Raw genomic sequence first — 15,091 nt, forward strand, 5'->3', positions numbered from 1 at the left:
TGGGGCACTATTCCTCCCACCGACACCAATGATGGGGCACTATTCCTCCCACCGACACCAATGATGGGGCACTATTCCTCCCGCCGACACCAATGATGGGGCACTATTCCTCCCGCTGACACCAATGGTGGGGCACTATTCCTCCCGCTGACACCAATGATGGGGCACTATTCCTCCCGCTGACACCAATGATGGGGCACTATTCCTCCCGCTGACACCAATGATGGGGCACTATTCCTCCCGCTGACACCAATGATGGGGCACTATTCCTCCCGCTGACACCAATGATGGGGCACTATTCCTCCCGCTGACACCAATGATGGGGCACTATTCCTCCCGCTGACACCAATGATGGGGCACTATTCCTCCCGCTGACACCAATGATGGGGCACTATTCCTCCCGCTGACACCAATGATGGGGCACTATTCCTCCCGCTGACACCAATGATGGGGCACTATTCCTCCCGCTGACACCAATGATGGGGCACTATTCCTCCCGCTGACACCAATGATGGGGCACTATTCCTCCCGCTGACACCAATGATGGGGCACTATTCCTCCCACTGATACCAATGATGGGGCACAATTGCCGGTTTCCTCCCTCACTCCAAAGACATGCTGGGAGGTTAATTGGCTCCTGTCTAAATTGGCCCTCGTATGTATATGTATGAATGTAAGATCGGGATCTTAGGCCTGGTTCACAACTATGCAGTTTGCTTTTGATCAATTTCTGCAATTCTTTGCTGGGCATATTAAAGCGGAGCTCCACCCACCACAGCAAAAATTAAAAGCTAGCAGCTACACATACTGCAGTTGCTGTCTTTTAATAAATCGGACACTTACCTGTCCTGGAGTCCAGCGATGTCGGCACCGCAGCTGTTTCCATCAGCTGTGTTGGGTGCTGCCGCCGCCATTGCGGGGAAGGGGACCCGGCAGTGTAGCCTTAAGGCTTCACGCCGGTGTTCTGTCGAGAAGTGCCCCCCATCAAACAGTGCCCAGTATGTACTGCACATGCGCCGTACGGAACAGCACAACAGCTGATTTGCTGATCAGCTGGGCTGACATAACCAGGGCGCATGCGCACACTGTAGGAGGTGTCTCTCAATGGGAGATACCATTTCACAGGCACAATTTAAACCTATACAAACAGCGGGGGAGACTGTAGTTCTCAGATTGGGCACATGCGCCATGGTTACGTCACTCCAGCTGATCGACAAATCAGCTGAAGTGTGGCTCTGTCCTGCTCATGCGCGGGCACTATTCGATGGGGTGCACTTCTCGACAGAACACCGGGAACCCTACTGCGCATGTGCGAGGCTCCTCTCTCCTACTGGCCCGGCGGCCGGGGAAGCAGGAGGGAGCTGAGCGGTGACGCCAAGGACGCAGCTCCAGGAAGTGGGGACAGGATACCCTGGTCAAAGACAGGTATCCGCGCCCCCCCCCCCCCCCCAGAAAGGTGCCAAATGTGGTGGAACTCAGCTTTAAAAATTGCAAAAACACATCAAAAACGCACTACACTGCAGCTTCTCCATTGAAGTCTATTAAACCAAAAAGCTCCCTTTGCGTTTAAAAAAAGTCCCTGACCCTTTCCAAAAACGCAGCGGCTGAAAAAAAAAGCACAGATGTGAACGTGTCCCATAGGAAACCATGTTAAATGGACTCTAATGCGTTTCTGCAAAAGGCACCAAAAATTGCATAGGTGTGAGCCAGGCCTTTGATTTGATTTTGTACTGATGCGAATGTAATATTTTATATATATATATATATTATGTAAATTGTTGGTTCTATGTAAATAACTGTAATAAAATAACGTACAGAATCAGTTGGCAATCAGTGGCGGCTCATTCCAGCAAGATTTACATTTCATAACACTTTTATGATGTGAATATAGAATATGTAAAGTACGGTGCTATATAAATACCTGCAATAAAAATAAATGCTTTCGTTCTGTCAGTTACAATGTTTCCAGGGATGATCACATGATGACAGTAAAAGAACTGCAAGCTGAAGGCGTCACCTCTCCAGGCCCCTCCCCCCCACAAAAAAGGAAACTTTGTATCCAGTTAGGATGTCACACTGGAATGTATCCATATGATCTGTTACAATGTTTCCAGGGGTGATCACATGATGACAAAGTAACTCTAAGCTGGAAATATCACTTCCGAGAACCAACAGCTTATGACAAATTACAGAACTCTAAATGGCCGGGAGGTTAATTGGCTCCTGTCTAAATTGGCCCCAACGTATGTATGCAGTGGCGACTGGTGCTCAAAATTTTTGAGGTAGCGCAAACAAACTGAAAAATACTGAACCCCCCATCAATTGCAGCCTCACTGCGCCCATCAAAGGCAGCCTCTTGTGCCCATCATATGCAGCCACTGTGCCCACCGACTACCCCCCCCCCCCACACCCCACACACACACACACACACACACTCGCGGGGCTCGCGGCTCTGACACCCTGCCTCCTGATTGGCGGGGAGGAAGTTTAGTGTGAAAACAGCAAAAATGTATTCGCTATGGTCACACAATTGGGTGGGATCAGGGCGCACTCTCTGCGCCCCGAGCCCACCCTATTTTGAAGCCTATTACAGCCTCTGGATCTAATCAGGTGCTTCAAAAAGTACCGCCCCCGCCATAGGAATCCATGCGTCCCGCAGCCCGAAATGGGCCAGGCGCATGGATGGGGGGGTGATGCCCAGAGTGCATGGGCTGCCACTGAGATAGGAACTTTAGATTGTAAGTTCTGGACAGCAGGGACTGATGTGACTGTACCAATAGACATAATGTGATGACAATATAGAAAAACCTGTAATAAAATAAAGTGCAGAACCCGAGTTCCGGCTTATTTCAAGATTTAAAGCGGGGGTCCACCTATCTATCGTTTTTTTTTTTTGAGTTCATTCACAAACTTTTCTTCTTAGCATTACATACTCACATATTGTGTGTAATATGTCCGCCTGTGTCAGATTTCGTCGAAAAGAATAACTTATATTATTCACTGCAGGCGGTTTCCATCTTCATTGTGGGCATTTGAAGCCCACAAGCATTTATTTCCTGGATGTGGTGAATGCTGTGCTCCCAGCATTCACCGCTCGTTCCCGCACATGCTCAGTGGCATCCTGGGAAGCCTGAGACTAGCTCCCAGGAGTCTGGGAGAGGCTAGAAACACGCCTACTCCCACGGGAGGAGAACCAGGAAGTGCAAAGAAGAATAGAAAAATAAAAGGTAATTACGGCGATTTAAATTTTTTTAAATGGCATGTCAGCATCTAGGCAAGGAAGAGAATACATACAGATATTGTTCAAAATTTGGGTGGAACTCCGCTTAAGTCACAATCCATAACACTTTAATGAAATAAGCCGGTTTACTTATCTGTGTTTTATAGCCGAGTATTTTTCGGCAGCACGGCGTATAAATTATTGAAAACTGAAGCGTATGCAGGGCTTGCATTAAAAGGATGTGTTTCTGGAAGTGTCCAACATCCCCCCGCAGGAGCCATTTAAATGAATGAGGACTTCAGGATCGATGATGCACAGAGCTGCAATCTGAATCCTTCCTAGCAAGACAACCCGGTCATAGAACACCCATGAGACCTGAGCAATTTAAATGCTCAATACACGTCACCATACACTGAGCGATGGGTGGGGATCAGTGCACACCAGGGACTATAGCTGGCCATGTATTGTTCACATTTCAGCCAGTTCCTGATCCCCCCCCCCCCCCATTTACCTTTATTGCTATCACAAGGAGGCCAACAAAGTGCCATATGTGGTGGCATGGGCAGGGGACAGATCCTCTTTGTGAAGACATTGGGGGGGGTCTATTATATCCCCTAATGTCTCCCCTGCCATTCACTGCAGCCAATCAAGCACAGATCATGCTTGATTAGCTGCATCCTCAGCTACAGTAGCTGAGAAAAGACAGCAGTGAACCAGGAAGTGACAAACACATAATTTTCTGGGGACATAAATTGGAATGGGGATCGGGGGAACAAATGTTGCCCCGACCACCTCAGTCTCTCTTAGATACCCCTATACCGGGCTCCCCAGAAGAATGGGTGGGCCCTAGAACCACCATGTATATAATATTATTCCCATCACATACCAGTGGAGGGCACTCCATAAGGAGGCCCCCTGATTTACATGCAGGGACACCGGACTATGGATTCCAATGACGGGAAGCATTTTTTTTTTTTTAAGCATTTGAAGCACGTGATTAGAGCCAGAGGCTCCAATTGGTTTCAAAACCACCCAGTTGTGTGACAGTAGCGAATTAATATTCTCTGTTCTTCCTCGTTCTCCTCCTGGCCAATCAGATAGCCCCTATTGGCCAGGGAGTCTTAGGACTCCCTGGCCAATCGTGTCTCAGGACACACTTTCTGGTTTACTATCGGCTTTTCTTGCGGGTTTTTTTCTTATGCAATAGAACTTCAAAAATTACGCAGTGTGAAAGCAGTCTATTGGCCGAAAATAAATTTATGATTTTAATTAAAAAGTTGAAATATGATACAAATATAATATATATATATATATATATATATATAAAATGTATTCATTTATTATTTTTAAAACTGTCCATTTCGACTTCGGTTTTTGGCCAAGTGCATCTTTGGTTTCGATGCACCACATACACCACTTTCCAAATGGAAATTGTGGTACCGAAAACGACAGTAAAAAAAAAATAAAAAAATATTTATTATAATATAGATAGATATATATATATATATTTATATTTTTTTATTATATTATATATATTCATATTCCTTTAAAAATTCTATGTATGTCTTCAAGCTGGTCCATGGCACTTCCGTTGGGGTGTTAAAAATCCTGCTTGCTACATTTTTTTGGTCAGTTAAAAAAAAAAAAACAGCAAAAAAACAAAAAAAAAAACAAAAAAAAAAACACCAAAAAAACAAAAAACAAAAAAAAAAAAACACCATTTTTGGCCGATATGTTTCGGTCATCGAAATTTTGGTGCATCTCTAGTTTTAACCCCCCCTATTTTTTTTTACCATGCTGTTTATACCTTGGTAGACTCTTGGTAAAATTCCTGACTCCAGCCCTCGTATCCTAACCAGGAACCTGAACCTTATGCCATTTATAGAAAGCCCCCAATCAAGTTAGGCGGGCAATCCCTAGTGTACAAACCCAGGGCGGCAATACCTAGTGTACCAACCCAGGGCGGGCAGCACGTCCTTTTATATTCAGTAAACATTCCGGTTATTCCAGCTTTGTTGTTCCAAAGAAAAACCTCTGTGACCTACAGACAGAAAAGGTGTGCTCTGAACTGGTATTTATAAAAGGAAACGTAGGTAGATCCTTACCTCGGTGCATGATCTTATGTTTCTCCCGCAGGTAGGTCAGCCCTTTAATTACCTGTTATGTACAAAACAAAAAAAAGAGAACATCCATCACATTTGTACTGGCCTGATGACATTTCCCTCCTACTGCATATTACCATACAAAGAACACATAAAAATCTTCATCAAAATAGATCTATGGTCACAACGTAAAATCCTATATTCACTTCCACATTGTAGTCCAACTTTTTCTCGCCTCCTCCTTTTAATATGAACCATCTTGACGTTTTTGTGAAGACCCCACACATTTCCTTCCCTGAATTCTGTGACCCGTAATCACTATGCCCTGTGGAGTAGGCACTGCTGCGTCACATTTCACAGAGCCCACATTCTGTCAGATTAGGCGACCCGTCAGATTTCGTAACGGAAGTGACGTTCCGTCACGGCCATCTTGGTACACCCCAGACTCAGCCACACAACGCCTACATTCTAAAGTCGCCAAGCGGACATCTTTTTAAACCCACCGAAATCTTGCATGTCGCACTTATTTTCACCACTAAACTGAGCTTATATTGTGAAATACAGTATTTAGAAGTCAGTGACACTGTTTTGATGTTGAATTTTAAAAGCAGCTGCAAGCCTGCGGATCTCACAGGGTTACTAATCTGACAGAAGACCGCGGCTGTTTCTGACAGCAGGGAGGGGATGGATTCTATGTTCCTGCAAAGCAGGGACCAAAACCCAATTCTTCCCCTAGTAAAAGCACCTCCCACACAGTACACACAAACACTGGCTAGGCACACACTTAACCCTTTGATCGCCCCCTGATGTTAACCCCTTCCCAGCCAGTGCCATTAATACAGTGATCAGTGCTAAAAAATATGCACTGTCACTGTACTAGTGTCACTGGTTCCCAAAAAAAGGGTCAGTTTGTGTCCAACTATCTTCTGCAATATCGCAGTTTCGCTATAAGTCACTGATCACCGCCATTACTAGTATAAAAAAAAAAAAAAAAAAAAAAAAAAAAACCCATAAATATATCCCCTATAGTTTGTAGAAGCTATAACATTCACGTAAACCAATCAATATACGCTTATTGGGATTTTTTTTCCTACCAAAAATATTGTATTGAAATTTTACTTTAAAAGCAGAAAGTAAAAGAAAAAAAAATGAAAAAGAAAAAAAAAAAAAAAAAAAAAAAAAAAAGTGTGTGTGTATATATATATATATATATATATATATATATATATATACACACACACATACACACAATTCAAAATTGTCGGTCTTTTTATAGCCCAAACAAATAGAAAATCCAGTGAGGATGTGGACCATTTCTTTTAATCCCCATTTAAAGAGAAACTTGAATCCCAAAAAGGAGTTTTCTTAACAGCAACCTCCATCTTACACAATATCAAATGAGCGTCTCAGGCAAGAATAGCATATGCCTGCTCCTGGAGCTTCCTGGGATTTGTATGTCACATATCCCAGCAGGCTGCTCAAGCAGGGACTCACAGTGGCCAGTGAGCAGGCCAGGGGGCACGTCATCGGGGGGTTGGATACCTGGAACCTGGAAAAGGCAGGCATGTACCTGATCATAGCAGAGGGAAACATGGTGGCACAGGATACAGGCTGTGGTACCTGAACAGCAGATTGCAGCAGGACAGCTCTGGATCTGCTGGGCAGGCGAGTATCTGAATTGACGACAATAATGTACAACAGGTAAAAGGGGAGAAAGAAAAAAAAAAATAAATAAAAATAGTGGGTGGGGGTGATTTTTGGGGGTTACTGAAGTGCCTCTAAGTACCAACCTAGAGCTGATGCTTTCTCCACAGCAATTTTTTCAACTGCAATCTATGATGATACTCATCCCTACTGATGACGTCCCGCCCAAGGACACAACGCGTACGGGGGGAGCTGCATATGACGTCACCCGCGGTCATCTTTCAGATTGCACTATTGTATCGAGTGCTCATTATATGCACTTGTGACGAGTGCTGCATTTGAACCACCATCTGGGCCACGGATAGGTCAGTGGAGGATTAATACCCCTGATCTGAGGGAATGTGTGGATAGACCCTATAGGTTATATGTTGGAGGTGAGCAGATAGCAGTGTTGAAGGTGAAGGGGCTGGATGCACCAGGACACTCGCATGTCTCCTGAGCACTTAAATACACAGGGGCTTATCCATGTGGACATAGGATTACCTGTATATGGACTTTTTTGCTCTTTATGATCTTTTTTTAATCTTCTATTAATTTTTTGGGCTGCGCTGTTTTGTTTATTACGATACTCGTCCCCTGCCTGCACAACTCGGATAGACATACACGTGCACAATACTTACTGCAATGCTGACTTTTCCCAAAATTTTCTCTGGGATTTTTCCTGCTTTCTTCAACACCTGATCGAGTGAACCACCATCCTGAGGGAATGGAAACACCATAATTAAATAATATTTCTGTTAAGAGCTTCTTAAACACACAATAAGCCCACTCTGATCACTCCAACCCAACCTTTTCTACAAAGTCAACAATACAGAGATTGTCAAATAAAAAACAAAATGAATAAAAATTAGGTGAAGGTACCTGTAGAAATTTTCTTTGCACTCTTCTACGGCCGAATACTTGCCCATTTAGAATGGGCAAAGCTCCAACACTTCCAGGTGGTGCCCAAGCTGGTCTTCTCTGCTCCCGCCCTCCTACATTCCCATTGATCCACTACTAGTATTGGCCCCCCTCCATTATTCACAACCCTGCTCCAAACCGGTCATTCCCACACAGTCCTTATGGTTAACTCACCATATGCTCCATACAGATACTGATCTCTCCATCACTGTAGAAAGCGCCATAAAAGCCCACAATGTAAGGGGAGTTGCACTCATGTAAAACCTGCAGTTCTCGGATAATCTGGCTCCTGATTGCTGGTTTTATCTCCAGGTGAATCAGCTGTAAGGGAAGCAAATGATAAATATAAAGGCCTGCAATGATGACTTTAACTGAACCTATTTGTTTTGGTTGAACAAGATGGACATGTTTGATTTTTTTTCCAACCTTATTAAATACACCAATCAGCCAAACCATTTTGACCACCCACCCTAACCCATCGAAGCATGGACTCCACTAGACCTCTGAAGGTATGCTGGAGTATCTGGCACCAAGTCATCAGTAGCAGATCCTTCAAGTCCTGCAAGTTGCAAGGTGGGGACCTCCATGGATTGGACTTGTTTTTTTTAAGCACATCCCACAGATGCTGGATTGGATTGAGATCTGGAAAAATTGGAGGCCAATTCAAAACCTCAAACTCGTTGTATTCCTTAATCATTCTTGAATTCATCAGACCAGGCCATCTTCTTCCATTGCTCCGTGGTCTAGTTCTGATGCTTATGTGCCCATTGTAGGCGCTTTTGGCTGTGGACACGGGTCAGCATGGTCACCCTGACTGGTCTGCGGCTATGCAGCCCTATATACACAGCAAACTGAGATGCTTTGTGTGTTCTGACATCTTTCTATCAGAACCAGCATTCACTTTTTCAGCAATTTGATCTACAGTAGCTCTTCTATTGGATCGGACTTCACAGGCCAACCTTCCCTCATCACATGCATCAATGAGTGTTGGCCGCATGACCCTATCACTGATCCACTGGCTTTCCTTCCCTGGTTCACTGGTGGTTGGTCCTGACAACTGCAGACCAGGAGCATCCCAAAAGAGCTGCAGTTTTGGAGTAGCTCTGATCCAGTAGTCTAGACATTACAAATTGGCCCTTGTCAAAGTCACGCAAAGCTTTACAATTGCCCATTTTTTCTACTTTCAACACATCAGCTTCACGAACATGTTCACTTACTTGCTGCCTAATGTATCCCACCCACTTTCAGATGTCATTGTAAGGAGAATCAATGGTATTTACCCATCGGTGATCGTAATGTTATGGCTGATCAGTGCATGCAACTATATAAGCTACGTAACTCCAGGCAAGCTGCTAAAAAAGATTTTTGTACTCGGGGGGGAGGGGGGGGGGGACAAATTAAATCTTATACTATAACTAAGGTTATATTGCTGCGGATTGGACCGGTGATCAAATAAATTTGTAGGCTAGTCCAGGATTACACCCCCACTCCCCAAATTTGTAGCAAGTAGTACCAAAAGCACGATTATAAACACAGAGGGGTGGGACCTGTGTCCATGGACTCAGAAAAAAAAGGTTTTACAGTGAGTACAAAAATCCTATTTCTTTCAGGTTTATTGAGTGACATCAACGGGACTGCTGAAGCCCATGAGATGCCTGAAGGACCAACACTCAAATCAGTGTGTTGGTGAAAGAGGGACCTGGCAATATGACCAAAGAAAGGACTCTTGGGATGAGTTTTCATGGATCACCTGGGGAGGGGGAGGCAGCTGGACAGATTTGGGTGAGGAGTTCCAGAGGCAAGGCTGAACCTTTGCATGGGAGGGGGCAGTGAAGGGAGCTGGAGGTGTTGAGAGGAGTGGAGATGATGGTTTGGGTGATGTTTTGGGATGAAGTTGGTGGTGTAGCTTGGGGTAGAGTTGTGGATGGCTTTGTATGTTCTTAGTATTTTTAATTTTAGGCTTTGGGGGTGCCCAAAGGCTTTGACCTTGGACCCCTTCTCTGCTCTATCTACACCTCCTCCCTTGGTCACTTGATAACCTCCCGCAGCTTCCAAACACCCAAATCTATCTCTCTACTCCTCACCTTACTCCTTCAGTCACCTCTCGCATTACTAACTTACTAAACAGACATCAGCATGGATGTCGCACCACTTCCTTAAACTAAATCTCTCTAAAACCGAGCTGATCATATTCCCCCCCTGCCTGTGCCCTCCTCCATGGACTTTTCCATCAAAATCAATAATGCAACCCCTCCCGGGTACTAGGTGTAATCCTAGAATCTGACCTGCCTTTTCAGCCCCAAATTCAATCGTTGTCAAAAGCTCGTAGACTTCACCTCCATAACATCTCTACAATTTGCCCCTTTTTAACTAATTAAACCACCAAACTACTCATTCACTCCCTTTTTATCTCTCGCCTTGACTATTGCAACTCTCTCCTCATAGGCCTACCTGTCCATAAGCTATCCCCTCTTCAGTTGATCATAAATGCTGCTGCCAGACTCATCCACCCAACCGTTCAGTGTCTGCCATCTCTCTCTGCCAATCCCTCCACTGGTTCCCGATCGCCCAGTGAATAAGATTCAAAATACTAACTTCAGTTCAGTTTTGGGCACCAGTTCTCAAAAGTGATATTGGGGAACTGGTGAAAGTGCAGAGAAGGGCAACCAAACTGATAAAGAGGCATGGAGGAGCTCAGCTATGAGGAAAGTTTAGAGGAACTGAACTTATTCTCTCTTGAGTAGAGGAGATTAAGGGGAGATATGATCAACATGTATAACTATAAGGGGTCCATATAGTGAACTTGGTGTTGAGTTATTCACTTTAAGGTCATCACAGAGGACAAGGGGGCACGCTTTACTTCTAGAGGAAAAAAAAATGTAATCTCCAAATACGGAAAAGCTTTTTCACATCAAGAGCTGTGAAAATGTGGAAAAGACTACCTCCAGAGGTGGTTCTGGCCAGCTCAGTAGATTGTTTAAAAAAAAGGCCTAGATTCTTTCCTTATTGTACAGAATATAACTGGGTACTAACATTTATAAGTAAAGTTGATCCAGGGAAAAACCGATTGCCTCTCGGGGGATCAGGAAGGATTTTTTTTCCCGTGCTGTAGCAAATTGCATCATGCTTTGCTGGGGTTTTTCACCTTCCTCTGGATCAAATGTGGGTGAAGGATTTTGTATATGGGATTGTATGATTTATACATTTTTTTGGCTGAACTAGAGGGACTTGTGTCTTTTTTTTCAACCTATGTAACTGACTCAAGAACAAGCACCACACTAGAAGTTCCACAAAGAGAACCCACCAAGGGGCAGAACAATAAGCAAGTTTTGATTTAGGGAGGAAAGAACCAACAACCAGATTTAACAAGAAAAAGGAAACAGCTCTGAGTAAAAACAGGCACCAGAAAGAGGGACCTAGGAAAAGTCGTTGTAAAGGCAAGACTAGCCACTCCAAGTAGAAAGGCCCTACTATTCTACTCACTTGACACCATAAGGTTCAACGCAAGTTCTGTGACTGGAGAAATGCCTCGACTGGTGAAGAACACGGTCTAGTCTAGCAGAGAATCCAGGATTCAAGCTCAGAAAGTCAGCAAGGCTGAAGGGGTATGGGCACAGGAAAAAAAAAACCAACAAGGGTAGGCAGGAAATGAAAGTGAGAACCCAACCATAAACTGGTGAGACGGGTTACAACCCTGATGGAGCACCAGAAGGAGGTTGGTGGCCAGGATGAGACATAGCTCCAGAGTTTAAACTGACAAAGGAACTGGAGCCACTGGAGCCAAAAGCCTCCAAGTTGTGGAAACCTTGAAGGCAAAAGGGAAAGATATATTAATCTGTGCAAGGGAGAGGATGGTAAAAAACTAAAGAGAGCGCCAGAGGAAAAGGATTAGCCCGAGAGCATAAATGGGTGAATTCCAAAAGGACAAACTACACAAGGACCCACAAGGATTAACAGCCACTAGGAAAATTGGGAGCATGGGATTCTGCTGACTTTCCTTGGACTTCTCACACTTCAGTAAAGGCCTCTGAAAACAAGCCAGGGGACTTGGCCCCACCTGAAGAAGCCAAGGGGGACTCCAATGAGGTAGATCCTATAATCATAGGGAAATAAGATTGCAGACAATCAGTGTCTCCAGAGGGTAGAGAATAAAATGTCACTGGAACCATTAGGAAAGTTTGAGCCAGGGTCACCCCATTTGCAGCGAGCCTGATCCCTCTGTGTTTTGATACAGACATGTTACAACCGCTTGGCAGTGATGCAACTAAGCCATACCTCCCAACAGTCCCGGATTCTGCGGGACAGCCCCGGATTCGGACTTATGTCCCGCAGTCCCGCTCAGCTGAGCTGTTTCCCGCATTGCCTCCACTGCCACTCACTCTTGTAAAGTGCAGGCAGTTTTCAAGGCTTGTGACCAGCTCCTACATTGACCAATCATTAAATAACATTTGCGGGGCCCCATCCTTCCATCAGTGGGGCCCCAGGAGGCAGTAGCAGAGCGGGAACTCTTTTTTTTAATGTAGGGGCGGAGGCAGCTAGAGCCGCATTTGCCGACAGTTAGTTTAAAGTTCCGGCCCCCAGGCTAGCTCTCCCTGGCGGAGTGATATGGAGGGGATGCCTGTCTGCCTGACTCTCTCAGGAAGTGTTGAGAGCGGAAGGCAGGACTGCAGCAAGCGGTGACTGTGAAGGAAAGGTACGTGGAGGGTGTACGGACTGTTCAGGGATCATCATCCAGGGCCAAAGAGCAGGGACAAGGAGGAAGCAGAAATATGATGGCAACATGTGAGTTGGGGGTGTCGGGAGGAGCGTTTCTGCCACTACAAGGCTGACAGGAGTAGTGACAGTGGCATCATTACTCCTGTCAGCTTAGCTCTAGATGAGAAAAATGAAATCAGGAGAACAGGAGAGAGCCCGGAGGACGTGTGGAATGTGCTCTCATTCCTCTCCAGCTTCATGATGTCACTGTAGCACCCCTGCATTGCCACTGTCACATTGGAACTTTACAGTTTGCTTACCCACCCTCATCTCCACCCAGCAATGGAAAGGTCAGCGAACGGTGCCCCCATTCTCAATCCCTGCAGCCGATCTGGTAGGTGATCTCTCCCCCCCCCCCCCTCCACCTACACACTTTCTTCTCCCTGCAAGCTCTCCTCTCAGTCCGGCTCATCTGCTTTTTTCCTCTCATTCCCCACCACTGACAGCTCCGCTACTCCTCTCCCTGCAATAAGTGATTCAAGTCCCCCAGCTCTGATAACGGTTTTCCTCCCCCCACGGCATCTCTGATCCTAATACTCATCTCCTCTTCCCTGTTATCAGTCACTCCTGTCCCGACACAGCAGACCTCTGTTCCCTCTTCACTAAATGTCTGCATTGCACCCTTTCCCTGCCACAAGTTCCTGATAGACTCCTGAGCTCCTCCATTCCCTGGATACTTCTCCTGTCCACAGCCCAACTCCCTCCACTTCACACTGTAATCCAGCCTGTATTATCTCCCTCGTAGCTGTCTTCATCCTAGGCTTAGGATCTCTGTCTATGTATTTCATATCCCTGGATCACCCCTCCTAACACCCCCCAGTGCCTGATGTAAAGGGGGACTCTTGATGTCAAGGGAAGACTGCTGATGTCATTGTAAACTATTGATGTTAAAGGGGGACTACCAATGTTAAAGGGGGACTACCAATGTTAAAGGGGGACTACCAATGTTAAAGGGGGACTACCAATGTTAAAGGGGGACTACCAATGTTAAAGGGGGACTACCAATGTTAAAGGGGGACTCTGATGAGAAAGGGGCCCCAAATTTAAGGACCATTGCAGATGTAAAGGAGGACTCTTGCTGTAAAAGGGGACTCTGATGTGAAAGGGTGGCTCTTAATGTAGGGGTCTTCTGATGTAAAGGGGAACTACTGGTGTGAAGGAGGGGACTTTAATGTGAAGGGGGCACCTGATGTGAAGGGGAGATTCTGATATAAAGGGTGACTATGTATACCTCAGCCTGTAACTGTATCTGAGTGTATACATGGTGTAGGTTTATGTCAGCGGGCCTCTCACTCATAGCACAGAAATTAAGGAGTATTTTGTGGGTATGAGGACTGCGGACTGTGTACAGTATATACCACTGTAAAGCTGTAATAAACCCAAAATCAAAAATGTAATATATTTCAGCTTAGTAATCATTAGATGTGGTGGCTGCATTTGTTTTTTTTTTTTGTTTTTTTTTTTTTAATTTTCACCTGGTGATCTGGTCAGTAACACACCTCCTGTATTAGTGAGACACAACTCTGGATGAAAGAGCAATGGGGGCACCTTTGAACAGCAACATTGTCAGTCTGGGAGGAAGGGAGTGTTAGATGGACTAGAAGATTTAAATACACTAACACTTTATAAGCAATTGCAGCAAACATATTTTTTCTTTCAGGATAAAGGTCTTACATAAATAAAAAAAAAGCACCCCTGTCAATGGTAAATGGTTTGTCTCAACTCTCTAATGGCTACATCTGCAGGACAGCTTGTTCTTTTGAAAAACAAAAAAAACATACTGGCTGGATCACCAGGTGAAAATAGAAGAAAGCCTAAAAAAGAAAGAAAAAGAAAAACGAATGCAGCCATCACATCTAAGAATTTGTAAGCTGAAATATAATAAATGTTTGCTTGTGGGTTTAATACAGCTTTAGATTCTATTTAACCATGTTCTTTTAAGCCACCTCAAAATTCAACGCATTTAAGCCACGCCCATTATTGTCGCGATGCGCTCCGCATGTCTTTTCCATCCCTAGGTGTCCCTCATTCTTAAGTTCTAAAGTTGGGAGGTATGACTAAGCTCAAGATACAAGGCAAGGCCTCAAGTACTCACAAAAAGAGGCAGCTGATGGCTGATAAAGGTCTGAAGGCGACCAAAGTCACTGAAGACAATTACTTGGAAAAGAAAGGAGACTGAAGGTCCACAAATTTCTATCAAAGCAGGAGCAGCTGTTGGATAATGCTTTCAAGATGCCGAATGACAGGAAAGAGCAAAACATGTGCCACACTACCCAGCAGGTGACCTCAGCACTCAGTCCAACAGCACTAACCCCTTCCGTGGTAAAACTGGTGGTAGCGGGAAACTGGTGCCCAGCGGTGCATTAACAAGGTAGCTCCTAGTGCTCGGCCCGATAAGCTTACTTACAGG

The 15,091-nt window shown here is 45.0% G+C and overlaps 1 protein-coding gene across 1 annotated transcript in view; it reads right to left on the minus strand.

Annotated features, from left to right (window-relative positions):
- MAP2K1 (mitogen-activated protein kinase kinase 1) overlaps positions 1–15,091 on the minus strand; it is a 62,020-nt gene that overhangs the window by 23,062 nt on the left and 23,867 nt on the right. The window contains exons 3-5 of the mRNA XM_073618304.1: positions 8,101–8,247; positions 7,647–7,724; positions 5,326–5,377 (exon numbers count right to left, since the gene is read on the minus strand). Coding sequence (XP_073474405.1) covers positions 5,326–5,377; positions 7,647–7,724; positions 8,101–8,247 — 277 coding nt within the window. The remainder of the gene's footprint in view (positions 1–5,325; positions 5,378–7,646; positions 7,725–8,100; positions 8,248–15,091) is intronic.

The sequence above is a fragment of the Aquarana catesbeiana genome, linkage group LG03, assembly GCF_042186555.1.
Source record: "Aquarana catesbeiana isolate 2022-GZ linkage group LG03, ASM4218655v1, whole genome shotgun sequence".
Classification (NCBI taxonomy): Eukaryota; Metazoa; Chordata; class Amphibia; order Anura; family Ranidae; genus Aquarana; species Aquarana catesbeiana.